This window comes from Trachemys scripta, chromosome 2, assembly GCF_013100865.1.
Source record: "Trachemys scripta elegans isolate TJP31775 chromosome 2, CAS_Tse_1.0, whole genome shotgun sequence".
Classification (NCBI taxonomy): Eukaryota; Metazoa; Chordata; order Testudines; family Emydidae; genus Trachemys; species Trachemys scripta.
The window spans coordinates 213,745,370-213,773,167 of NC_048299.1; the positions used below are offsets into that span (position 1 = coordinate 213,745,370).

The 27,798-nt window shown below is 41.1% G+C and overlaps 1 protein-coding gene across 1 annotated transcript in view; it reads right to left on the bottom strand.

Moving 5' to 3' along the window:
- PXDNL (peroxidasin like) overlaps positions 1 to 27,798 on the bottom strand; it is a 295,352-nt gene that overhangs the window by 111,661 nt on the left and 155,893 nt on the right. The window contains exons 4-6 of the mRNA XM_034762906.1: positions 22,893 to 22,964; positions 4,420 to 4,491; positions 2,595 to 2,666 (exon numbers count right to left, since the gene is read on the bottom strand). Of these exons, the coding sequence (XP_034618797.1) occupies positions 2,595 to 2,666; positions 4,420 to 4,491; positions 22,893 to 22,964 (216 nt within the window). The remainder of the gene's footprint in view (positions 1 to 2,594; positions 2,667 to 4,419; positions 4,492 to 22,892; positions 22,965 to 27,798) is intronic.

Sequence of the window (27,798 nt, forward strand, 5' to 3'; positions counted from 1 at the left end):
GGGGGGGAGACCCCGAGTGGCCGCAGCGCGGGCGCCGCTTCTCCCCCTCCCTCCCTCCCTCCTAGGCTTGAGAGCCTGGGGGGAGGAGGCAGGGCTGAGGATTTGGGGAAGGGGTGGAGTTGAGGCGGGGCCGGGGGTGGGGTAATTAAAGAACCGGGGTGGGGGCGGCCAAAATTGTTTTTGCTTTGGGCGGCAAAAACCCTAGAGCCAGCCCTGGTTATAGCAACCTAACCCCTAGTGCAGACAGCGCTATGTTGATGGGAGGGCTTCTCCTGTTAATATAGCTACTGCCTCTTTGTGGGCTAAGCCCACCCAGCAGCATATGCAGTGTCTTCACTGAACTGCTACAGTAGCACAGCTGCATCAGTGAAGCTGTGCTGCTATAGCATTAGTATAAAAGGGTAGACAAGCCCTCTCTCTCTCTCATCTTTAAGGGATGCTAACATGTTCAGGATGATTACAGTAGCTTAGCCAGTTATTCTATAAAACCATCCTCCCTGAAAGCTATTTTTCAAATGGTTCTTTTCATATTAAAAGGTGGTGCTTTCTGAAGGTAAAAAGATTAAGCATATAAACACATTTTAAGTGCCTTTCGGTAACAGTGTGGCCCTTGAGGCTCTCTCCGTCATTAGCTGGCCACCAGGAGTAGCAGGCTTACTTGCTTTGCAACTGTTTATTTCTGAGTTTCAGAATTCTTGAATCAAATACAAAACAAAATAATCAACTAATGGGAAGTTGAATTTTTCTGAACCTCAAAAAGACTGAAAAACAATCAAACAAAATGTTCTCCTGGAAATGATTTCAATGTTCGCTTTTTTTAATCAATATTGTAAGCTGGCAATTGGCTTTTGTGTAAATGGCACTTCTAGTTCCAAAACACTACAGAGAATAGTCTCACCTCAATATACGTATACAGTTCCCATTATCACCAAAAGGAATTACACTCACATATTGACAGGAGAATAGGCCCCTATGGAGGCATTAGTAATACAAAGTCATATGAATCCTCCATTTCTCATTTTTTGTAATAGCAGCATCACACACCTAGAGCACACCAATGGGCCATATGGTGTTGGTGTTCTCTTTTCCTTGGTGTTCTTATGTTCCTAGCTTTTGGTAAGGAGTAAGCTAAGGAGCAAGGCTCTGTTTTTTACTTCTGCAAACTTTAAGGGTATGTCTACACTGCAATTAAAAACCCATGGCTGGCCCAGGACAGCTGACTTGGGCTTGTGGGACTCGGGCTAAGAGTCTGTTTAATGGCCACGTACACGGCCAGGCTCGGGCTGGAACCCAGACTCTAGGATCTTGTGTGGTGGCAGGGTCCAGTGCTTGGGTGGCAGCCTGAGCCAGAACATCTACACCACAATTAAACAGGTGTGCAGCCCGAGCCCTGAAAGCCCATCAGCCGGCCTGGGTCAGCCACGGGTGTCTAATTGTGGTGTAGACATAACCTTTATCCTTGAAACTGTGAGGATAAGACAGTAAAGTTGTGAATGTTTTCTCTTTGGCCATGATTCAGCAAACTGCTTTGACAACTACTGAATTTTAAACATCTCTTAAAGCCCATCATCATTTACTTAACTTTAAGCATGTACTTCTTCACTGGGACTTAAAGACATATTTGATTTTAAGCATGTGCTGAAATATTTTACTGAACAGGGATGGACCTAAGCATGTACTTCAGTGCTTTGCTGAACTGGGACCAATTTGCCAATTCAAATAAATCCTTATGGCCTGGAGACTTTTTAGAGCCTTGAGCCCTGTTCTGGTGCCATGGAAATAGGTGGCAAAATTCCCACCAAATTCAAGGGGGGATAGGATTGAGCCCCTCAAGCAGGAATTTCCACATCTGGTTTTGGAGACATCATGGCTTAGTAACAACAGTTGAGGAACAAACAGCAAAATTAGGGGTTAAATTTAAGTTTTGAAGTCCCACACTTGTAGCTCGCTAACTGATCATGAAATGTGAAAAGGAAGAGGAGGAGGTGAAACAAGAAAGGACTCCTTAAACATGAGGCTCCTTACTCTTTAACCAATGTTTATTAGTTAGTGAAAACTCTCTCTGTAAGAAAAACATGTATGTCCATTTGCCGACCAAATAGGACATGGAAGAACAAAATGCATGATATTTGCAGGCATATAAAATTAAATGAACCATTTGGTTCTCATGTCTACAAACAGGCCATCCATTTCTATTAACTGAGCGTCACCGAATTCTGTCCTGATTTATCCTTAATTCCCCTTATTCCATATTTAGTAGTTGCTATCCACATTCCTTCTCTTCGCCTCATTTGCCTTCCCCTTCATTTCTCATTTTTCAGCCTTGTTCCCTTCCCCCGCCTTTTCTTTCAGCTTTGTGTCTTAAGAAATTTCTTCTAATTTCCGTTCAAATTTCACTTCTTGTGAAACATTAGAACAAACACAGTACATTATGTCACTTTCTCTATCCCATGGTGAAGAGCATGCCAAAAACACTATCAGAAAGCTGTGGTCTTCATTTAACTAACCTAATTAAAAACCTTTCTTCACAGTTCACACAGTTTTGCAATAGAATACGAATATCATTATTTACAAAATTGTTTTCCAACACTTACAGCCTCTTTAGTGAATCCAGATGAGAAAAACTTCCAGCTGGGATCTTAGACAACTTATTGTTATGCAGAAATCTGAGGAACAGAAGATATGCCTTAATAATTGACAGAGTCCTTTACAGAATTAGATATTAATATATTACAAAGAACATGGCTCTGCATTGTATGTTTTAAAATCTGACAAAAAACCCTTGCATAATATTAACAAATTAGTAAAGTTGTCGTTTATAAAAGCTAAGGCTAAGTCGGGGGGAAGGGGTTTATTATTTAACCACATCTTACTAATAAATATTGATTATATTTCTTTCAGATGACAAAAGCAATATCTGAGTCATTTATGACTAATGGCCTTTGTTTTCCCGCAAGAATAGGGGGAAATTCAAACTTTGTAATTAAATACTTCCTGTATAAATTCTTCCCGTGGTTTCAACTGGATAACTCATGCTTCAGTTTTGGTTCTAAGACATTGTGTAGACTTACTGTTCACAGTAAAACAACCGTAATGTTTCCCCATTCAGAGGTGGTTATGTGTCAGCTCTAGGTAAGTGATGTAGCACATCTTTAGCATTTCTATTTAAGGCCTTCTCTACACGGAGGATTTCTCCGGATTAGTGCCATCACTAAGCGATGTAGCCACTCCAGTGAAAACTCCTGACAAAGCAACTATTTGAACTGGCTGCATTTAGCTCTGCTTGAAAGTAGCATAATCACCACTAGAGGAAATTGTGACATTTTGGCTATGTCTATATTACACGCCACTGTCGGTGGTATGTAGGGAATGTGTAGCCACAGAGACAAGCAGGCTGTGTCCACACTGTGGTGTATAGCTGCACATGAAAGGCTTGGGCAGGGGGAAGGCAGGGAGTGGCGGGGGTAAAGCTTCAGCAGCTCTCCCTATAAAAGCTTTTCCATCCCTGATAGAGAGTTTCCCTGCAGTGGGGAAGGCTTCGGTAGTGGGGAGCTGCTGCACTCTTTCCCTTTGGTGGGGAAGGGCTGTAGCGGTAGGGAGATGGCAGAGCCTTTCCACATTGCTGGAGGCTTTTCCTCTGATGGAGTCTTTCTCCAATTCCTCCCCACTACTGGAGTCTTTTCCTGCAGTGGGGAAAGGCTCTAGCAGCTGGGAGGCAGTGGGACACTACATGGCTAAAAGTAGCAGTGTAGACAGGAGAGCATGGCTTGGGTGAGCAGAGAGGTTACACTCTTTAGGCCATGTCTATATTCTACTCACCTAAGTCCCACCTCACTGTCATCACTGCGACTTAAACTCATGCTAAGGGAGCTACCAGACGACATACTTTACAAGTCACCAACAGAAAAGTGCACTGTAGACATAGCCTTTGCCTGTTCACACTATGGGTTTGCAGCTTTGAGAGGGGTCTGGCAACTGATGGCTGTAACTGAGGTAAATTCCTAGAGCAGATAAGGCCTTAAATGAGTCACATTTAAAGGTATCATACCAAACAGATTCTGCTACAAAATCCTTCTGGAGTTTTGATTGAAATAATGTCTTTGTTATGTTACTTGAAAGAAATCTAAACTCACTTTCAGAGAGATCTAAAGTCAATTCACTGAAAATGACAACTTGGGATTGTTTACAGCCATGCAATTCAAACTTGAAATAGTTCTTCTTGGCTGGAGGGTTTGTGAAGGAAATCTGCATTACAATATCTTGCTCTCTTACTAGAGTGACTATTACAGAATTTCCTCTACTTTTCAGCACTTCTGTAGATAAAAGGGCACAGAATTTATTTAGGCCAGTCAGATTTTGAATGATGAAGACAAATCAAGAACTCAGAACTAATGAAAAGTTTGCCCAACCAGCACTTACAATCTTTCTAATTTTGGGAGGTCTCTGAAGGTTTCTGGCTTGACTGTTTCTATTTGATTGAAGTGAATATACCTGTGGAAAGACCATAAATATAGTTATTTCATCTTTTCTGGACATTGTGAAGCAATTGGATAGAAAGAAAATCAATGGCATTGGCTGAAAATACTGAAAGCACCCAACAAACCGACAGAACACAATCTCTGTAAACAGGAAATCCATGTATTTTTAACAATCCTTTTCCCTGCTGATCACAGTGCCAGTTTAAGAACCCACTGATACAGAAGAGGTGAAGCTGATGTCTACCAGCAGGTAGTGGCCCTGAGCCATCACTGTCTGTAACTGAGCAGAAGAACGCCTGCTGAACTTATTATACTGCTTAATGAAACTCATTTAATTTAATGTTTGCTTGCATAATAATTTGGGCTAAACATCAGAAAAAGGATGTGTAACAAGTGGCCAAACACAGTAACATTCGCATTAAGGACAAAGAATCAGTGAAAAGAGAGTTCTTACTTTGTACAGTAACTGAAGTTCTTCAAGATGTGTGGACCCTATGTATACTCTACTGTGAGTGTATGTGAGCTCCATGAGCCTGAAACTGGAAGAGCATTGCTAGAAGTGTCTGTAAGTCTGCTCCTGCACCCTTTTCCTCCTCGTGCTCCGAGCTAAAGGCCTAAGGGCAGTGTGGACCACCTATCTCCAGTTCCTTCCCTACCATGAATCATATGTTAGGATCTGAAGCAGGGCAGGTAGTGGAATACAGATAGGGACCATGCATCTCAAAGAACTCATGTTGCTGTACAAGGTAAGTAACTTCTCTCTTCTTCGAGTGCTAGTCCCTATGTGTATTCCATTGTGGGTGATTGCCAAGCAGTGCTTATTGAGGAGAAGGTTTTGAGGACCTCTGTGATACTTCTGAAAGGAGTACGACTGTACTGAGAGACATCATCCTCAGAAGCATCCACTAAGGCACAATGTCTTGATAAGACATTCACTGAACCCCACGTAGCTGCTTTACAGATTTAAACAATAGGAATGTCTTGAAAGAAGGCTACAGAGGTGGTCTGGGCTCCAGTAGAGTGACCTCTCAGACCTCGTGGTGCAGGGGTGTTTGTCAACTTCCAACACAGCAGAATCCACCCGGAAGGTCTTTGTGAGGAGACTGTTTCCACTCTCATCCATTCTGTGAATGATATAAGCAGTGCAGGTGATTTTCTAAATGGTCTTGTTCTTTGTAGGTAGAACGCCCCAGCTCGATGGATGTCTGTGGAGTGAGGCCACCTGTTTTCACAAGCAGTATGTGGTTTTTGGAAGAATGGCGGTAGGTGGATTCTCCAATTTAGATGGAAATCCAAGATCAGTTTAGGTGTAAATTTAGGATGTAGCCTCAGGGCATTCTTATCCTTGTGAAAGACTGTATATGGCAGATCTGCCCTGAGGGCTCTCAGTTCACCACCCTTATAGCTAAGGTGAAGGCAATTAGAAAGGTGACTTTCATGGATATAAGGGATAAGGACCAAGAAGCCAAGGGTTCAAATGGAGGTCTTGTCAGTGCTAAGAGGACAAAATTCAGGTCTCACATCGGAGTGCACCTACTCACAAGAGGAAAGGTTCTAACCAGGCCTTTCAAAAAAGTACTGTTACAGTATGGATGAAGATAGAGTAGTTATCAGAACATAAGTACGGCCATACTGGGTCAGACCAAAGGTCCATCTAGCCCAGTATCCTGTCTTCCAACAGTGGCCAATGCCAGGTTCCAAGGCCAATTCCCAGAGGGAATGAACAGAACTGGTAATCCTCAAGTGAGCCATCCCCTGTTAGTGACAGGCGCTGATAGCTACCAAATGAACCTGTAGTGAACTAAGTGAGACACTGTTGGTATTTAAGGAGAGAAGATATTCTAAAAAAGTCAGCATGTCAGAGTCTTCTGGGGTTATCTGATAACTGATAAATATTTCCACTTGGCTATGTACTATTTTCTAGTGGACTCTTTTGTACTATTGTTAAATGTGACCTGAACTACCCCAAGCATGCATTTTCTAAGTTTGATACCGTGGGTGCAGAAGCAGACTTAAAGGCACTGCTAGCAATACTAAATAGGGAAATACTGATGACTTGCTCCAGGTAAGCTGCTACTACTCATAGCATGAAGGGTACCTACAAGTATACTGTTGCAAGGCCAAAGGAGAGTACCCTATATTGGTAGTGGTGCCTGTCCATGAAGAACCTCAGGAACCTTCTGTGTGAGGGGTGGAAGTCTATGTGGAGTAGGCATCCTTCATCTCAAAAGCTGAGAACCAGTTGTCTCTGTTCAGTGACGAAATTATTGATGTCAGTGTGACCATCCTAAACCTCAGCTATCAGATAAAGACACGGAGTTGTCTGAGGTCTAAGATAGCTCTCCATCCTCCCTTTCTTTTTCGATGAGAAATTTTCAGTAAAATGTTGCAAAGGACCTGCTCTATGGCTGAAGAAGGAGGAAGTTCACCTCTTCAATTACCATCCTCTCCTGAGAGTGGTCCCTCAAGAGGGACAGGGAAGGGTTTTTTTGGAGGGGGAAGGAAGAGGAATACTATAGTACAGCTGGAGTGTATGATGTACGATGCATTCCAAAGAGGATGGAGTTAGGCTGTTCTCAGTGGTGGCAGATGACAGAACAAGGAGTAATGGTCTCAAGTTGCAGTGGGGGAGGTCTAGGTTGGCTATTAGGACAATCTATTTCACTAGGTGGGTGGTGAAGCACTGGAATGGGTTACCTAGGGAGGTGGTGGAATCTCCACCCCTAGAGATTTTTAAGACCCGGCTTGACAAAGCCCTGGCTGGGATGATTTAGTTGGGGTTGGTCCTGCTTTGAGCAGGGGGTTGGACTAGATGACCTCCTGAGGTCTCTTCCGACCCTAATCTTCTATGATTCTACGTCAAGAATCCAGCTGTTATCACCCACAAAGTTTGGGCAAAGTGGGCCAGTCGAGTCCCAAATTGGGTCTTGGGGCTCATGATTGATGAATGCGGCATTTGGACTGGTTTGCAGCTCTTGAAAGTACCATCAAAAATATTTCTTAGTGGGAGGTTGAGGTTGGAAGAAGGGGAAGCATTGTGTGTGCCCTGCTCCAGTTTTTGTCACCTCCATGGGGGTTCATATGCCCTTTGGTGGTAAAAGGGTTGAGGCACTGACTGAGGCTTGTATGACTGAGGTCTGTGGTACTTCCTCCTTGGTGCTAGAATGCAGATCCTCAGTTATCAGAGAGTTGCCCTTGAATTCCCCAGTCAGTGTACAGATTCATCTCTTTTCTTCCTGAACATGTTGTTCCCTTCAAAAGACACATCCTCCACTGTAGATTATACTTCCCTGGAGAATCCTGAGGAATGAAGACAGGATGCTCAATGCATGACAATAGCCATTGCCCTCGAAGCAACAGCTGTTTCTGCTGCATCAACAGAGGCTTGGAGGGATGATCTGGTGGTCAATTTACCCTCCTCAATCGGAGCCAGGAATGTGATCTGCTAAGTTCTAATGTGAACTTAGAGCAATTTAAAAAAATTGTATTTTGAGGTTAATGCTTGGCAATTGGCTATATGAAAAGGCTGACTGAAGTGAAAACTTTCCTGCCCAATAGGTCTAGATGTTTAGCATCCTTATCTAACACAGTGGATCTTGTAAAATAAAAATTCTGCTATCTTGGCTGGCATGTAGTATTTCTTTTCAGTCCTCGTAGAGGCACAAATGGCTGGTGTATGCCAGATGACCTTAGCAAGCTCCATTAATTAAAGGGCAGCATAAACCTCCTAGGCCTTTCACTATGTAGAATGTCCAAGGACTTGTGAGGAATGTCTTGTACCTCCTTCAGAGAAATCTGGAGAGTATCAGCAACCTTCCTTAATAGGTCCTGGAACTGCCTGTAATCATCAAGCAGAGAAGATGAGGTTGGTGCAACCACCTCATCTGGGGATAATGATGTTGTTGTCAAGGCTGGCAATATTGTTGGATCTGATTCTTCCTTCTCGTCCTTGGGCATTTGAGGAACCCTGGGTTCCTCTCCAAGAAGTGAGGGATGTTGTGCTCCCAAAGGGAACATAGAGACTTGGAGTATTGTGTGTATGGATCTCATGGTCCCCGGTAAGAGGGATCAAACGTTGGCTGAGTGCCAAGATCTACCTGACTTCCCTGGAGAGAGGAGCCTTCAGGGTTTTCACATTGGTTCATTCTCTTGCTACAGCTGCCTTTACCATTTGCTAGACACAGGCAAACACCTAGTGATGTTTCTTCCATCAGCACTGAATAATACAAAGACCTCTAATTTCATCTTATGATTATAAAAACAAGTTTAAGGAAAGAATACTAAAATTTAAACTTTACAATTGGACTTTTTGTACCAGATTTTTGGTCTCCTAGTTTACTCTGCTATTTTTAAATCATACTTTAATAGGAAAAATCCACAATCCACAGTTGTCATGGCAGCCTTTTTCAGGTTTCTGTTTGACTCTATTTAAATCTCTTTAGCAATACACAGTTCCGCTTTCACTGGCAATAACCAATGTACAGGGCTCCAAGCAGTGGAAAATTTCCAGAGAGGAGGTTGCAGTAGCACTTGGTAGCCACTGCATCCCAAAAAGTGGGTGGCACTGGCTGTTGCCCTAAACAGAGTGGTGGGAAGCAAGGGGTGGGGGGCGGGGAAGGTTGAAGGTGGCATAGGCAGAGCTCAGCCTTTTTTTCATCTGCTCTGGTACTCCATGTGGAGTTTTTGCAACTCAGGCAGTGCAGACCGAAAACAGAAACCAGACACCTGTGGATTTTGCAAACTCTCTGCGCCCTCAAAAAACAAAAAAAAAACCAAAACAAAAAAAACCCGTATTTCCACCAAAGATTTCTGGAGGTTTGATTTTAGAAATATGGACACCTTATGGCTACAGCGCCCCCAACAGACACTATAACTGCCTTTCTCCCAGGTAAATCCTATACTAGGGTGGTGCTGGAAACAGTGCCTGCCCTCCCGCAAGGGTAAATCCTCCACAGCGAGCCTGGTTCGGATGCAATGCAATTTGCATCTTTACTCCAGCAGGGTCCCTAGTCCCTTAACTGAACAGAAGCTCTCCTAATGTGTTTTAATACAGCTAAATGTAAATGTATACAGCTGGGAATATAGGCCACACTTACAGAATGGAGGACTCTCTCCTGGGAAGTAGTGACTCTGAAAAAAAAGATATGGGATCTTGGTGGATAGTCAACTGAACATGAGCTCCCAAGTTGATTCTGTGGCCAAAAGAGTGAATGAGATCCTGAGATGCATAAACAGGGGAATGTTGAGTAGGAGTAGAGAAGTTATTTTACCCCTATATTTGGCATTGGTGTGACCACTGCTGGAGTACTGTGTTCAATTCTGGTGCCCACAATTCAAGAAGTATGGTGATAAATTGGAGAGGATATGGAGAAGAGCCATATGAATGATTACAGATTTAGAAAATACGCTTTATAGTGTTAGACTCTGAGCTCAATCTATTTAGCTTAACAGAGATGGTACGGGGTGACTTGATTATAGTCTGTAAGTATTTACATGGAGAACAAATATTTGATAATGTGCTCTTCGGTCTAGCAGAGAATGGTATAACATGATTCGGTGACTGGAAGTTGAAGCTAGACAAATTCAGACAGGAAATAAGGTGTCAGTGACAGTAATGAACCATTGAAACAATTGATTATGGGTAGTGGTGGATTCTCCATCACTGACCATTTTCAAATCAAGACTGGAGGTTGTTTTCCAAAAGATCTTCTCTAGGAATTATATCTCTGGCCTGTGTTATACAGGAAGTCAGACTAGATCACAATAGTCCGTTCTTGCCTTGGAAACTATGAATAATTTACATAGACATACACAATCACAGGTTGCATATTTCTAACATTTGCCCTATACCATGTCAAGAAACTGTCCACATAAGTAAATGTATTTGAAGTTCTCAGACTGGGTCATCGCAAATCAAAATGGTCCAGCTGACATTGTTACACATTTCTGGCACCTGCAATCATGTTTCTGAGTTACTGTAAGATGCTCTAAGGCAGGAAGAGTTATCTTTTACCCTCAGAAAAGTTATTCGATACATCAAAAGCAAACTGCCCTTCTTCTAAACCAACACTCTGACCTGATGACATGCTTTTTTTGGTGGTTGAACAAATAAGAGCTCGTGCACTTGATCTCCTCAACAATGATAAACTGTGCTACTCCAGAAAGAAAACCTAGCCAGAAAAGATATATATTCCCAAGCCATTATACATAGCTGCATGCAAAAGGTGAAACAAATTATTCTTAAGTACATTTTGTTTACAGTAGAAAATAAATGCTTTTTGAACTTTTAGGTGCTTTTTTTATTCATTAACAGAGGAAAATGGGTTAAGTCCCAGTACATCAGGTTCTGAATCAAGAGCATACTCTGCCTGTGGTAGATTTTGAGTTCTGCTGCATATTATTGTTTGGCTGGAGCCCACTATGAATCCCACCTGTAAATCCTGCTCCATGAAACTTTTGATTGCCACCTGGGGATTTCTACCTCTCAGAGAACTAGACACAGCTTTGATCACAGCTGCCAGTGCACTAACATTGTTTTCTCTAAGCCTGTAACTACCATTTTATGTTATAATTCATTTCTGGACTTCAGCCACATAGAGCTTCAAGGAGAACTGTCAGCCACTAATAGGCTAGCTTACAGAAATTGAAGGAGAAAACAGAATTATTTTTCCCACTAAGTAAGTGTGCAGCTGTTTAAAATCATTGGCTTCTAAGCAAGTTGCATACATCATAGACAAACAGAAAACTTGCAGGAGTGTGGAAATACCAGCGTTAAGGTTTAAAGGACAAACAGACTTTTAAAATTGTGTTTCTGGAGGCAAAATATAGGAAAATTTAGGGACACATCAAATCAGTTGCGGGGGCTGAAGGTGGAATTCAGAACACACATGCACACTCTGCACAGGTCTTAAATTCCATATTCCAAAATATACTTGTGCAAACGTCCAGTATACTCCTCTACAAATTTAAACCTGCTGCTACTATTATGCTAATCGGTCATATTTATTATAGTAGTGCTTAGGGGCAAGCCAAGAATGGAGCCCCATTGTATTAGGCACCACACAAACATATAATGAGAGAGAGTCCCTGCCCTGAAGAGCTTGTACCCTATATAGGAAAGACAGGCAAAGGGAAGGGAAAGGGAAAGAACAAAAGCAGAGTGAACAGTGCAATGGATGCAAATGTCATACTAGAGGTATGAGTATGTCCCTCTTGTTTTATTCTTGGAATCCTTTCAGGGGGGTTATGTTAGGAGGAGATTTAGCTACATGGAAATACAAAGGAAAGAAGGGGGAAGGAGGAGTTAGAGAGAGGAAGGAATGAGCAGTAGAGGGTTGGAGCAAACAGACAATCAGCACAGGGGAGAGAACGTCCACAGCAACAACTGTAGAAAGCACTGTGATGACATCATTTGTGTCCATCGGTCCCTGCTTGAACTGCTTTCTGCAGCTGCTCTGCCAGATCAATCTCTTGCTGGCTCCTCCTTGCTGGCTCCTTTCCAAGGGCCCAATGGCTACGGGAAATGGGGCACCCATGGGTCCCAGCACTTCTGGAGGGAGTGGTCGCCCCAACACAGTTCTGGGTCTGAGGGCTCTCAATCGTGAGGGGAATGGTGGCCCCAGCTGACCCCCCATTTTACCCTATTTACTCCCAGAGCAACAGCATCTGCTTGAAAGATTTTCTGCATGTTGTGCTGGCTTCAGTCCCTGGCTGGCTTCTCCCTGCTTTTATCATCTGTTCTCCTTTTTGAGGCCTACTTCCCAATTATAAACCTTACAACTGCTTCCTTTGAAGCCAGTGACATCACACTCAATTTTCTACATTAACAGTTTTACTACTTAGCACAATGCTACAGGCTGCCAACACACTGAGCAGTATCTGAACCTTGATCAACTGATGCAAATTTTCCAGACTCAATTGCCTGTTAAGCCTCCACCCAGATTTAGGCATTTCTGACAAAGTGAATTCCCAATAGCCAGACGAAATTAGGCATGGTTTAGAAATGAAGGTATTTATTTAATTAAAGTATTTTCAATGTAGTGTAGGTTTTGTATAAGTGATAGACAAGGCTCAAAATTTCTGAAGCTTATTAAAAGATTTTTGCTCTGGCAATCAGTCAATAGATCTTTTGTGAACAGGTTAAGCAGTTCATGCTTTTTTTCCCCAAGGTTGGTAGTACTGCAAGTATACAGGGGGCTCAATCCTGAAATGTCCCAAGTGCCCCCTGCAAGGTCCTGAGTGACCTCAGTCCCCAGGAAAGTCAATGGGTCTGAAAGGTCAAATTCTCTGAAATGCATTTAAGTGATACAAAATGACCTTGAAATGGCTAAAATTGCTAGATGAGAATTACCCTTGTGAAGAGGAACTCTCCACTTGTGTACAGATGGCAGAGGATGGTGCTGCCTCTTATGCCAGCTGTCATCCCCCTCCTCCTAGTATAAGGAGATGGAGGCAGGAGGTTCTGGGGTATTCTAGGGACAGGACATGGATGGGTCAGGGTGGGGAGGAAGTGTTGTGCAGCAGAACTGTAATCTGTTCTAGGACTGTGTGGCTCTGAATCAAGGAGCCAGAACCAGCTCCCAAAGGCCACCACTCTCTACCATGTCCAAGCATGACTCAGATATAGTGGAAAATTGGAGCCAAAGACTTCAGCACTTTATAGGATGTGGTCCAGTATTTCTACTGCCAGTGGAAGCTGAAAATAAAATGTACAGATTTCTGCACACATTTTTTGAAAGTTAACCAAAATTTATGAACCAAGAATTTTTTTAAAAAAACATTTAGGTACCTACATAAAAGTAGCCACATTTTCAGTGCAACTAATTTCACGGAAGATATGGGAGCTCAGCCCCTTCCGAAATCAGGCCAATTATGTAGGGGCCTGAACATGAATGAAAGGTGGGATTTTCAAAAGCATTCAGAGGAGGGCTAACTCCTCTCCCATTAAAATCAATGGGAATTTCACCATTGATTTCAATGGGAGGCAAGTTGGGCCAATGCTGAGCACTTATAAAAAGTCCACCCTTGGTGTGCAACTTTGAAACTTTTGGCTGTGGTACACAACCATAGACCTAGCCACCATAAGCACAGGCATGGAAACCATCTTCATCCTCCTTCAGGAGCTTACAGTGGTGCCTGCATCTGCACTGCTGCAGGAGGGGCCTGCCCCACGGGAACGGGTGCATATCCAATGTGGAAAGAAGGGGACAAGATCTGAAGCATTCACACAATGGGATCTGAGCCTTATATGCAAAGAAGCTCTGCACTGCAGGAGTTTCCAGGGCCTGGGCACATAGGTGTTGGAGGAGAAGAATTGGTGCTTCTGCAACTACACAGAGCCACAGACCGTTCTCCTCCACAGGCCATGGGGCTGCATTAGGGAGGTTTCAGAGATCAGGCTGGGACTCAGGGGATCCAAGTTCTGTTCCTGGATATGCCATAAACTTGCTGTGCAACCTTGAGTGAATCACTTAATCTCTCTGTGCTTCAGGTCCCTGTGAAACGGAGATGATAGTTAAAAGACATTTGAGGCTGAATCTACAAATGTTTCTGAGGTGCTCAGACACTGTAGTAATAAACGCCACCTAAAAAAACCTACAAAGAATAAACAAAATACTGTGGACTTTTGAGAATGCACTAGCAGCCATTGAGTAGCATCCTACTGCCCACAGCTTTAGGGGAAGATTACTCAGTCTATACACCGATTCCCATCATGCACACTGTCGTCTTGGGATAGCTGTTAGAAATAAGATTTAGATCTCACTCCACCCTCTAGAAGCCAGTTTCAGTAGCAGCAAATGTGTAATGCAACTGAGCACAGAGGAGGTTCCATCGGTGTATATACACCCTCCTTTCATAAAAATAAACATGAAAAAAATGGAGAATACCCACACGCCAGTAATTCAAATCAAGATGCATGCTTTGTTCAAATTTCATGAAGAAATGAGAGGGGCAAGTGAGGGCAGTACAAGATTCTTTGATTTTTAAAGTGTAAGTTTAAATTCCCCTTAATAATAAGCTTAACATCTATTAGGCCACTGGGCAGACAAATTGGTGTTCAAGTGTTACTCTCTGTGAGTTTGTTGGCTCCCTGCCCTCTCTGACAAGATAAATGCATTATGTCTAAATACTCTCTCTCCATAATATATTATAGCAGGTGCTTAGAGACATCTGCTACAGTTAATGTTGCAAAAGGCTTTCTATCATAACCCTCCTGATTTCACATGTTCATAGCTGTCTGAAATGCTCATCTTTTCAGCTGAAGCTTTTCATGCTTTATCTGTTCTCTTGATTTTGTTTTATTATTATTTATTTGTATTGCAGTATCTCCTCAAGGCCCTCAACAAGACTGATGCCTCATTTTGCTAGGCCCTCTAGCTACCCATAGTGAAAGACAGTTCTTGCCCTTCCACAGAGCTTAATTTCTAAACAGATAAGACAGATATAGGGTGGAACAGGAAACAGAGCTAACAGAGAGCTGAAGTGACTAGCCCAAGGAAACACATCAGGTTGGTGGGAGCACTAGGATGAGAACTCCTCCTAACTCCCAGTCTTATCCCAATTTTCATTTTGTTTTTAAAAATTGTACATGAGGGAAGAATAATGCACATTTCCCATGTTAAAAATATCCTAATCACACTTTATAGACGTAAATATAATATAATTTCTGTCATCAATAAACATTCACATCACAAAACACCTACTGTGTATGCATATCCATATGATTCATCTTCTATCGACAATCACAAGCAACCATCTTCCAAATCCATTGTGTTGCCTTTGAACTTGAACCAGCTTGGTGCTTGAATATTACAAATGAAGCGCCATGAGCAGGTATCTGATGGGCTTTTTCTGCTCAGGGACTATCATGGTACTTGTCCAGGCAGAAAAGATTTAGAAGCAAGAGGTTATGAAATTCCCAAACCATAGCAAGGGCACTGGCTTTCTGCCTATCCCTCTAAAATGTGGTGTTGTCAGACTATAAACAAAATGTAGTTAAGAATAATTTGTTTCAGCTTTTGCATGCAGGTATGTATATTGGCTTGGGAATATACATCTGCTCTGGCTAGGTTTTCTTTCTGGAGTAACACAGTTTATCATTGTTGAGGAGATCAAGTGCACGAGCTCTTATCTGTTCAACCACCAAAGAAAGCATGTCATCAGGTTACTGTGCTCATGACCACTGCCCTCACTACCTAAGGTGTGGGAAAAAACACTGTATTCTATTTTATTAATTGAGAACTAGTATATGATTACATCATTAAGGATTGTATTCAAATGTTTATGCTTATCTTAAGTTTTTATAAGGCACCTATTGCCTCTGGGGCAGAGTTAAACTTGCACATGCAATGTTTAATTTTTGCACGTTCTGACCACTGAATGCTCAAGACTGTGAGCAAGCAAACACTTGTGCACATAATTAACTTTACACAAGTGAACAGTTCCACAGAACTCTCCGTTCTAATGACTTGAACTCAATGAAACAACTCATTTGCATAAGGCTAAGCATAAGTCAAGTGTCCAGGATGCAGCCCTACCTTTAAACCCTGAAGATTGCATTAATACAGTTTTGCATGTGATATGATCTAGTGTAAAGAAAATGTCTGATTTACACAGTCTGTTCTGAATACACATTGTACACAGTTTCAGATTCCACAGTGTGTACGTAGGTGCATATATGTGGGGCAATATGCTAGGGACACTTACAAAAAAAAATCTATGAAAAATTCTAGACACTGAAAAATAGTACACAACTGCTTTTAAATTAAAAAGTATTTTCCTTTACACTGAGGGCTGCAGGAGTTTGTAAACAGTTAAAAGACAGCAAGCATGTAGTCCAGGTTCTCAAAATATTAAGCCACAGGGAAATCTAACTTATTCACAATAATAGTAAACTTGTTATTTCTGAAACAGTGATGAAAATCATTGCTGGATTACTATTCTGTAACATACTGCTAATTAAAAAAGGATGTTGTTTCATATGTTATTGTGCACCATACATTTTGACTTACATTTTCGTTTTAATTATTAATATTTATTTTTTAAAGTCATGGTTTCCTATAAGTTGTACATCTTCAAATTAACAACATAGAGAGATGTAAAATTAATTACCAGCTCTTAACGCCAGATTATGGATCTCAGTAGGTTGTCAAGAATATATAAGAGCAAACAGAGAAAGTAATTTTTGTTGTGTGTTTAGTTGGTTGTGGGGGGATTGTGCCGGGTTGTTATTTTCCTTTCTTTTGATCACTTTCTGAATTCAGAGGTAACCTAATGTTGCTTTTGATTAGTGTTTACTGTAACAGATTGTTTGTGGTTACTCTAGTTGCTTTCTTAATTTATCTCTGCATAATGGGAAACATTTCCTTGATTAAGAAACTGCTAAAAGTTACTGAATTGTTTTCCCAAGCATTTCTTCTATGACTACAGGTAAATTCTATCCTAATAAAGGGCACATAGCTTAATTTGTATGTCATCTGCATGAGTCACTTCAGTGTGAAACAGTACATCGCAATAGAGATTAATAGAATACATGGTACTTCTATAGCACCTTTCAACTGAAGATCTCAACATACTGCTCAAATATTAGTTACCTCTCTTATAGGTGAAAGAGCTTAAGTCTTATTATAGTGATTTTACCTATAGGAAAATGGAGTATCTGAGATTTACATGATTTACTTTAATACTGCAAATCAGGAGCCCTGGATTCCCAACCCCCTGCTCTAACCACAATAGAAACTATAGTTTCTATGCTGTTTTTTTCCCCCTTTATTTTACTGAGGCCGACTCAGTTGTCCTGGTTTACATGGACAAAAAAACAAAAACTAGTGTTTCTGGAAAGAAACTCTCTGGATAAAAGGCAGTGAATGTTTCAAAAAAAGGTGTAGGGGTGTGTGTGTGTGTGTGTGTGTGTGTGTGTGTGTGTGTGTGTGTGAAGTATATATTTGAGTGTATCCCTCTCCCTTCCCTCATATGTCACTGGTCAGACCACAAACTCTTCAGCACAAGAATAGTATCTTCTTAGGTGTTTCTAGAGCGCCTAACTCAGTGGGGCCTCGATCCTATGGGTGCTACTAGAGTTTAATCATAGCATAATACTACTAATAACGTAATTTATTATATTCAGATATTAACAGTGTTACAATAGGGCTCACTGAAATACTGCTATCTGAGTTTTACAATGATAGCAGATGATACTCCCCCACTCACACACACACACACACACACACTCTCTCTCCTTTTGTGACCCAGAAGGGTTTGTGACTCTTTCTTAGAGACTTTAATATCCTTCCCTCATTTCTTCCCTGTAACATCCTATGGGGGCCAACCGTTCCTTCTTTAGTTAATCAACACCACTGCCAGGTTGTCCGGAAGGTGAATAGAGAGTGAGGGAAGGTGCATGTATGGCTTCCTTGGTTAGTGAGGAAAAAATGGCTTCAGTCTGGCTTGCAGTCTAAGCTTTCTATATACAAGTCTGTAGTCAGGAAGGGTGGAGGGAGAGAAAGGAAAGAAAACCTCCTCCTCACTTCACAGATTACTGCAAAGCTGTTTGGCTGTGGGGAGAATGGTGGCTGTCCCTTAGAACGTAGGTATTATCTCTTCAGAATAGAGCTAACCTTAGTTCAGCTGAAGAATGTCTACACTGCAATCACAGGTGTGATTAAAGCTAGGGTGGGTATGCCTACATGAGCTGGAAGTGAGCTAGTGTGGCTAAAAATAGCAGTGAAGAAGCAGTGGTAATTAGCCTGGGTCTCACAATCACTGTGTCTTCACTACTATTTTTAGTTGTGCTAGCTAAAGTAAAGCTTGCACGCAGATGCCTACATGAACTGCACTCACACCTCCAATTGTATTCTAGTCAGACCCTAAGAGTGCACCATTTGGTCCAAAAATGTTTACTTTTAATAATTAAATTTCTCTTTAGCTGTTAATCTACTACTACAGCAGAATGGAAACTTATTTACAGTCAGCTGTGTTAATGTTCTGCACTGTTAGTATCGCAAACAAAGTCACTTTTTAGGAAAATGCATTTGTTAAAAATATTATTAAATACATTTCAAAGTTCGTTCATGATGGGGGGAATTTTTACATTATGGATTTTCAGATGGCTGGACTGGGCAAAATAGATGCAGCTCTCTTTTAAAGATCAACTACAGTACATACCTCATAAATGGACAATATATTTTTCCATTAAAAAAAGATCAAACCCAAGGCATTCCGTTCCCAATTTGATTTAACTACTCGCACACTGGTCTATGCCAAAGTTGTTTGGATCTTATTCTCACTTACCCATGTTCAGTTTTGATTAACATTCTTTATTTCCAACTCTATTTCCAAATTGTGTTTTGACTGGAGATTGGTATTAGATATATAATGTTTCCAGTGGCTTCAGAGAAATCTGCAGCAGGAAAAAAGAGCTCTCAAAAGCTAAAAACATGTCTGAGAGCTTTGCAAAATTCGACTCACCCATTCATTCTGGGCAAGTAATTTTTTTTTTGACAGGCATGTAAAATATCATCATTTATTTTTCTACTGTCACCAATCAAGGGCAGGCAAGCAGGTTTTGTACAAATATAGGAAAATGTTCATGGCAGTTATTCAAACCAGCTGGATGTGGATAAATAAATATCTTAGAGATGAAAATTAAAAGTAAACGTCTACATAATGGGCACAAGCTTTTGGCGACAACAGAGCATTTTAAAGCAAAACTATTACTGGAGATTTTTCATTTCATTTGTTTTTCTCCAAGTTAAACTAAACAAACAAAACCCAAACATATTTTGTACAACAACTTTTTTATAGTTTTAATGATTCCACTTCCTGCCTGCACTATAGCTCATAAGAAAGAGAGAATATGCATTGCAAAACTCTGATGTTCTTCCACCCACCTGTCATTTAAAAGCTTATTCCCTTTTGCATTTTGCCTTTCTTTTCATCCTCCAATTAATGCTGGAGCATCAAAACCCCTCGTGTACCACCCACTGCCACTAACAAAACTGGGAAGCTTCCTTGTGACACCCAACCCCATTGCAGTAGTTTAAATGTCTCTTCATCAGATCATGATTATTTTGGGCTCTGTCATCCAAGTTCACATCCTGAGCCAAATGCTCCTGTAAACAAATGTTCTCTCGGCTACCTTGAGATGTGGAATAGATCAGCAGCCTAGCTGGGAGAAGGGCAGCGGAGTCTGTGTCTTCCCCTCCTGGAAAGATTAACAGATAGGTCCATCCCAGTTTTTATAGCTCCCAGTCTGCCCTAAACTTTCTTCTAACTGTACATTTTGAAAGGTCATCCCTCCTTCTGCCATTATGAAAAAGGACATAGGGGAATACAATGGACACTTTTCAGGAGCTGATCTCAGATGCCCTTGGATGATGACAACTGGACACTGCTGAGTGAATTCATGTACCAATCCTGACTTGAGCAGGATTCAGATAGCTGTGAGAAGGAGCACAGAATGAGCAATGTAGCACTAAAAATGTGTTTTGACTGTTTTGATGACATCATAACCTCAATGGAATGCTGAAGGACGTCTGCCAGTCCTTTACTCAAAAGCTCAACTTCCTTTTTAGGAGAGATTTCTTCTGTCAAAATGCCAAACTAGCCTATTTTCTTGACTTTTTTTTTTTTTAAGCTAAGGATAACTGTAGCAGACCCTATAACATAGAGAACTGTCTGTCACATAGAGGAAAAGGCCAACATTTTCAAACCTGGGCTCTTAGAATCATAGAATATCAGGGTTGGAAGGGACCTCAGGAGGTCATCTAGTCCAGCCCCCTGCTCAAAACAGGACCAATCCCCAGACAGTTTTTTGGCCCAGATCCCTATATGGCCCCCTCAAGGATTGAACTCACAACCCTGGGTTTAGCAGGCGAATGCTCAAACCACTGAGCTATCCCTCCCCCACAAATCCAGTCAGCCCTCTGAAAATCAGGCCAATTTTATATTTGGGAGCCTAAACATGGATTTAGGAAGCTGAATTTTAAGCACCCAGGTTTGAACATTTTGGACAGATTTTAATTTTTTTAAATTGTTCCTGAATGAAAGAGAATGTACACACAGACAAATGAAGAAACTCAATTTAGTCTGCCAGATTTCTTCACTGTTTGGGGTAGCATCCTCTTGTGAGGTAACAATGACATCTGGAGGGATAGAAAGGCATGACTGGGCAGTTCAGCAGTGTCCTAATGAAAAATTATGATTAGGTTAAAAATAAATAGATAAATTTTGAGCCACTGAACACTCAAATCTAATTATCTGATTTTGTTGTGCCGGACACAAAATTGCAAGGGCGTTGATAAAAAAAAAAATAATAATAAAAAAAAATCGATGGAGGCAGCTTTCCTGAAGTAAAATTTTCCCAGATACATTGGAGAGAACTGCAAAATACCATAAGGGAGAGATTTTCAAAAATTAGTAAAGGCTTTGGAAGCACAAGTCCCTTTGAAAGTTAATGGGACGTAACTCACCTTATATGAACAACAGTACCCTAACAGTCTGACTGCAGTAGTTTAACCTGCTACTTGATTATTTCTAAAGAATGTCATGACAAGAGGCTCAGGGCCAAATGCTGCCCTGAATTGTGAGGTGGCAGTGGGGGGAGGGGCGGTGTATTAATATGCTATTGTGTACATTATGGTACTATCCAGAAGCCTCAACTATTACACTAGGCATGGTGCAAAACACACAGTGAGAGACAGTCCCTGTTCCAAAAACAGTTTACAATTGGAATTAAGGCAAAATGTGACATGCTAGTGTAACAAACTAGGTTGGATGGAGGAAGGGGAGGGTACTTAGTCTGGAAGGTGTGGCAGGAAGGTGACATGAAGATGCAGGTACTTAGACTGACTATATACACCATTTATAGGACTGGGGGGGGATTTTTTTCCTCTCTTCAAAAGATATAATACAAAATAGATAGCAATATAATGCTCTACTGGGCACCTGAATAGCCATTATCAGCTGGCAGTTTACTGGAGACATCACAATAGAAGCAGATCCTTAAAAGGGATTTAAAGGAGGGCATGGTTGCTGCTCTACAGATCAGTTCAGTGAGGGTGTTTCATGCATAAGTGATGGCATGGAAGAAGGCATGAAGAAATTTATGGGAGAAGCTGACAAATGAACAACAATGGTTGGCACCAATGGTAGAGTGGTGTGCGGGGGGAATATAATATAAAAGAAAGGATACGCATGATGGTGTTAAATTGTGAAGGGGCTCGATTCATTTAAGCACTTTTGAAAATTTTACTCAAGAACAAGAGGCTTGTAACTATTTGATATGGAGGTAAAGGGGGCCTGATGAGAGGCCTTTGAAAGGGAGACAACATGGCTACAGTGACAGGAAGACGATCTTAGCAGCAGCATTTTGAATGGATCCGAAAGGGGTGAATTAGGTAACAGGAAAAGCTTTGACGTTGGAGGTCACAAGGGCCTGAATGAGCGTCTTAGTATGTGTTCAAAGAGAAAAGGCTGAATATTGGAGATCTTACTGAGGAAAAAATGTAAGATAAGGATATGACTAGGAGGTTGTATTGTATTCTCCTGATATTCCAATTAACATATGGCACACTTACGCCAATACATCTAAGCATTTAAGCACGCAAAAGTAGTAAACGTTTTTGTTTCTTAATTGTATTATATCTGTTTTAGTGTTATATGGAAATTAATGCTAAGTAAGGACAATAAATTCAGAACATGACATTTTCAACCTATGGAATAATTTAAGTCTATAAATCTTTTTTAGGCAGAATTGTTGCGATAACAATGCGAGTCGTTCATGCAATAATTCGATGTTATCCTGAGAATTACTAGGTTTTAAAAACATGATTCTCAGTAGCTACAGTAATTTCTCATAGTAGATGTCTTTACAATAGCAAATAAGTAATATTCTGCATCTTCTAGCCTAACACAAACAAAATCTCCATTTTGCAATAAAAGTAATCTTGAAGCCAGAATTAATTTGGAAAATGTTTTAAATGACTGATTTTCAAGGAAAATATTTACTGATAACTACTGAAAATTGAGACTAGCATATATCAGTAGGCCTATCATCATTTCATTTGTTATTTTCCCCACATTTTATTATTCATATTTCACTGTGTGACTATGAAAATGTTTGGCTGGCTGGGTCTATGTAGGATGATGTTCATATTTAGTAAGCTAGGCAGCTAAAGTACTATAAACATTTGGAAAATGTTTTAATATTTTATCACAGTGAACTATGTAAAAGTTATCCCTGCTGTATATCTTCTCCCATTCCGAGGCAACAGTTGAAGATACATTGTTGCATATTATTATACTCTCTAACTGACTCTGGCTACAGAATTGCAGTTCAATTTCTCTCTCTAATTTTTAAATAAAATCAGGGAATTATACCACAGACATTTCAATCAATTGCATTGTGTTACTTACAGCTGCTCCAATGATCCAAGTCCTTTAAATGCGTGTTGGTCTATTGTGTGGATTTCATTCTTGTACAAGTAACTGCAAAAAACAAATTATTGCAATGAGAAATAGAAGACTCAAACACCGCATTAACTTGTCCTCTTTTAGAATTAAGTCATTAATTGTATTAAGGACATTACAGCATCTCCTGAGTGACAAGGTAAAAACATACATGTTGGATAAACATATCAATTTTTTGTCCAAATGCTAAAGCTATCTTATAAAGCATATACAGATGTATTTAAGGAAAACAAGAGAATGTTCAGACTGGATACTTGTCAGCAGAGCTGAGCAAACAATGCACAACAATCTCTCACATATTTAGCCTCTAAGACTATGATTTCCTTACATGTATGTTATTAATTTTTTTCCATTTTTTTAAAAAAAAACATATTTCTGGGTTGATTGCACGTGCTTATGCCATCCTCTAAATTCACTATTGGAGGCAGGATACCGGACAAGATGGACCAATGTTTTGAACTAGAATGGCAATTCCTGTATAACTATATTCCCAAGTTGTGTTGGTTACTTGTGATTGCTCAGATAAGCTATATGGTATTGTATCTGTTCATTGAGTGGTTGATCTTATGAGCACTGCTGGTATAAAATTAAGTTTCTGTAAATACTTGAGCAAGCAAATTTCAAATTTAACTTTCAAATTCACACAAACATTTGCATGCAAAGAGTTGATTGTTTGAATCTTTGTGAAAAGCAAATACAAAGGGGGAATGAGCATAGCCAGAATGAATTAATTTGCTGAATGATAAGAATTTCACTCCCTAATCCTAGTATTTCTTTTTTCTAACCTTAACTATCTAAATATAAATACTGTTGCAGTGACAAAATTTGGGTACTCAAACAAGGGTAAGGGTAAGAGATTAACAGGAATCAAAACATGATTAGACATTTATATGAACAAGACCATCAGAGTTACAATAGCAAACATAAAAATAATATAATGTTACGACAGGAGTCATGAGGTGTTCTTACACATGGTCTAACAAGTTGTTTTTTTCTTAACACATTCTTAGTCTTTGAAAAAATGGTGTAACATTACTTTTTGTTATGCAGACATCATTGAGACAAACTGTGGCAGATAGGGGAGTTTGTTTCTTGCAGTATTTTCTATATTTGGGACAAAGTAGCTTCTTGGGACCCAGGTCTGCGTATGTTGGCTGACATTTTGGGGAAGCATGTGGGTGCTGTTTGTGACTGCCTCTGTTCCAGGACTGGTGTACATGTGTAAATAAACAAGTTATATTAAAAATGCATCCTGACTCGATGTCACTGATTTCTCCTTCACTGGTAAATCAATCCATCACTACTTGGCAAACGGTGCCACTGGTGTCAGAAGGAGCAACAAGAATAAAAAGCTTCTGGAAAGAGATAAATCCACATGCTATATGGCATAGCCAGCCTTCCACTGATAGGGGTCAGGAAGAAATCTTACCTGTGGGCAGGATATCCCTACTGCAGGGTCTCCTGCACCTTCCTCTGAAGAATCTGGTACTGGCTACTGTGGGATACAAGCTAATGAGCTACAGAGATAACTGGTCTGATCTAATATGGTAAGTTGTATATTTCTTTGGATGCCTTCCAGCATGGTAGACTTAGGGTATGTCTACACTACCCGCCAGATCGATGGGCAGCAATCGATCCAGCGGGGGTTGATGTATTGCGTCTAGTCTAGATGCAATAAATCGACCCCCGAGTGCTCTCCTGTTGACTCCTGTACTCCACCGCCGCGAGAGGTACAGTGAAGTACAGTGAAGCCACTGCAGGTCTAAGTATGTCGACTTCAGCTACATTATTCACATAGCTGAAGTTGCGTAACTTAGATCAACCCCACCCGCACAACACACAAGGTGTAGGCCAGTCCTTAGTCTCCCAATACTAGTACCTATGAACAGGCAGTTGTGGGGATATGCTTTCCCCTAGGCCGCCTCTACCTCTTTCCCGGGAGTTAGTTTACTTGTCTATTCATTTATAACACGCTCTTCCTGAGTATGTGAGTGTCAGCCAAAACTTACAAAAACACAAAGCCAAATTCATATACTGAAAGCTTTATAGGACTCTGATTTCTTTCCATCCTCTACCAGTAAGTCTTAAAGAATCATTTTTAAAATTTCCTTGCCTTCCATTTTTCGTTTTCCCAACTGCCTCTTTTCCCTTTGTTCCTTCTCTTCTATCCCTATTTTTGTCCTTCAGCATCATGTACTGGCATAGTTGCTCTTTCTTAGTAAGTTTCCTGTTTGTGAAAATGCTATGACGAAGAACTTGTCATTAATATGATGGAAATAGGGTTTCTGCTTTTTCTGCTTCTTAAGTAGAAACAAACAAACAAAATAAACATATTCTTCTTTTGTTTCCCTTTGATTGTATTTCATCTTGCTCTGAAGAAGTCAATCTCCCCAGGGAGGGCAGTCTCACAATCTGAGAAATACTGACAAAGGATGACAATTTCAGAAAATAAACAACATAAAAGTATGTGAAAGTTATACAGAGAGATATGCCGTCACTAGTACTAAAAGACCTCGTGGCCAAATGGAAACACACTAGACTACAGGACAGCATGTTGCATGTAAAATTATTCATAACAAAGGCCAGAACTACACTACAAAGTTTTGTCAGCATAGCTGTGTTGGTCAGGGGTGTGAAAAAACACACACATCCCTAGTGAAAGAGTTATGCCAGCAAATCCCCCAGTGTAGACGCAGCTGTGTCAACAGAAGAGTGCCTCTGTCTGCAGAGATAATGTCATTCGGGGAGGTGGTGTTACTTTGCTGACAGAAAAACTCCTCCTGTTGGCATATGCTGCACCTGCTGCTATAGCTATGTCAGCAAAGCAACCGTAGTGTAGACAAGGCCAAAGAGTGCATGCAAACTATTGGCTGAATGAAGAGAAAGCAAACTGACTGAACTGCAAATGAACGTGACTGAGAGTTACTTTTGCAATGTTTGTTAAAGTCCTTTCTGCAGAAACAAACATGACAATGTTTTGTGTTAATAAAAAGCGCCAAAAAACCCACAAATTAATATTTAAGGGAAAATGAAAGGAATCTACACAAGCCGACCCTCTAAAACATATTTCTCTCTCTTGAATTTTGCCAAGTATGGCTGCAATAATAAAATTTCACACCAGGCACTTTCTCACTTGCCTGAATTACTATGAGAATTGTGGCATGAATTTAAAACATACCACTGTTTTTTAAAAGCTGAGTGTGAAATAGAAAACAAAATGACAAAATATTATTATACAGCTAGAAGCTATCCCAGCTTTGGCACCACAGTTACAGTTTTAATGGAAGTGTCCTGCTCCTTGCCATGGAAATGCCACTGCTTCGTGGATCACTTATACAAGTTAAATGCAGCAGAATGTCACCAAATAAAATTTAAACTTGGCATGAAGAAAATCCCAATTCAAAGCCGTCACTGAAAATCATACACCAAGTCTAGAACAATGAAGAGTCTTAAGGCAAAATTTCACTAGCACATCTATATGAAAGATCGCAGCTCAGATAACCTGCTCCCCCCATCACATAGATGCAAAACTGGAAGAGCAAAATCTTCCTTTTCATTTGCAGAATAATTCATAAGTGACTGTGCTAGTAAATCCTACTCCTCTATCTATCTTAGGGCTTTAGACTGCCTCCCCTCACTGTGCTATCTCAGTGCCTTCCACGTAAAATCATCAGCAAAGTCCTAACTGGATTTCCTGGAGTCTCTGGCGCTTATCGCTTTTAGGTGTAAAAACTTTGCTTGGGGTAGGGTTTTGGGTGGTGGCCTCACAGTTTGGAGTTGGCTGCACCTTTGAAGTTACCCCTATTTTACCTAAAGTTTACGTAGGCCTAGCTGATCCCACATACCCCACTTCTGGGACTCAGGGGACAGTCTGCACTGCGGGAGACTGACCCCCCCCTTCCGCCACTTCTCCTGAGTTTCAGGGGCTGGGTTTTTATCCACTCAAAGTTCTTTGTTTCAGTTTCCCCCTGGGCCAAACCAGGGGTGTTGAACTCACCATGGTCAGAAGTAAATGGCAAGGAGAATGACACCCTCTTTGTCCCTTCAATTATCGGTAAATGGGTGCATCATAAGGGAGCCCTCCCAGACATCTTCCTCAGTTTCCCGTTTACAGTGCCCCATCCAAAGGAATATTTTCTCTCACAGCAGCAAATTCAGACCCATTTATTCATATAAAGGGCCAAAGCCTGCGGATCCCTTCTTGTAAAAACAGTTCCTTTCAAAAACCCAAAATAAAACAAGGTCAGAACACAGCAGCTCTTCAACCCCATTCAAAGATCACCCTTCCCAGTTTTTGCACTTGAGAGTCATTAACCATTCTGTCCCAGTTCTTTTAGTTCCTATTCCAGGGCCCAACTCTCCAGGCATCCTATCTGAGAGTTCCAAGACTCGCTTCCCTCCCACAAGTCTTCTCCCATTGCACCAATTCAGCTCTCCCATTAGAGAGCTCTCTGCAGTGTTTCACTCTCCCCAGGCCTCTTAGCCTCTGAGTCCTACCCCGGCTCAGGGGAACTTCCCTCCATGATCAGTCCTTTGTTCCTGGGCTCCCCTTGCAGGCCCTCCACTCAGGTCTTCCACCAAAGGGCTCCCTACAGTGTTCTATTCCCATGCCTCCTTGGCTGTAACCCCCACCGCTGCTCTTCAATTTCCTTCAGGGACAACCCCTTGCTTCTGTGCCCACATTACATGGACCACACTGGTTCTTCCCCTCATTCCTAGGGACCAATGCACCAGCCTTGGAAGGATTCCCCAGCTTCAGCCAGTCCTTCAACAGTTCTTCTCAGAACTCATCACCAGCAACTCACAATTACTCCTCTCCTTCTGGTTCCCTTCAACCCTTTTCCTCGGGGAT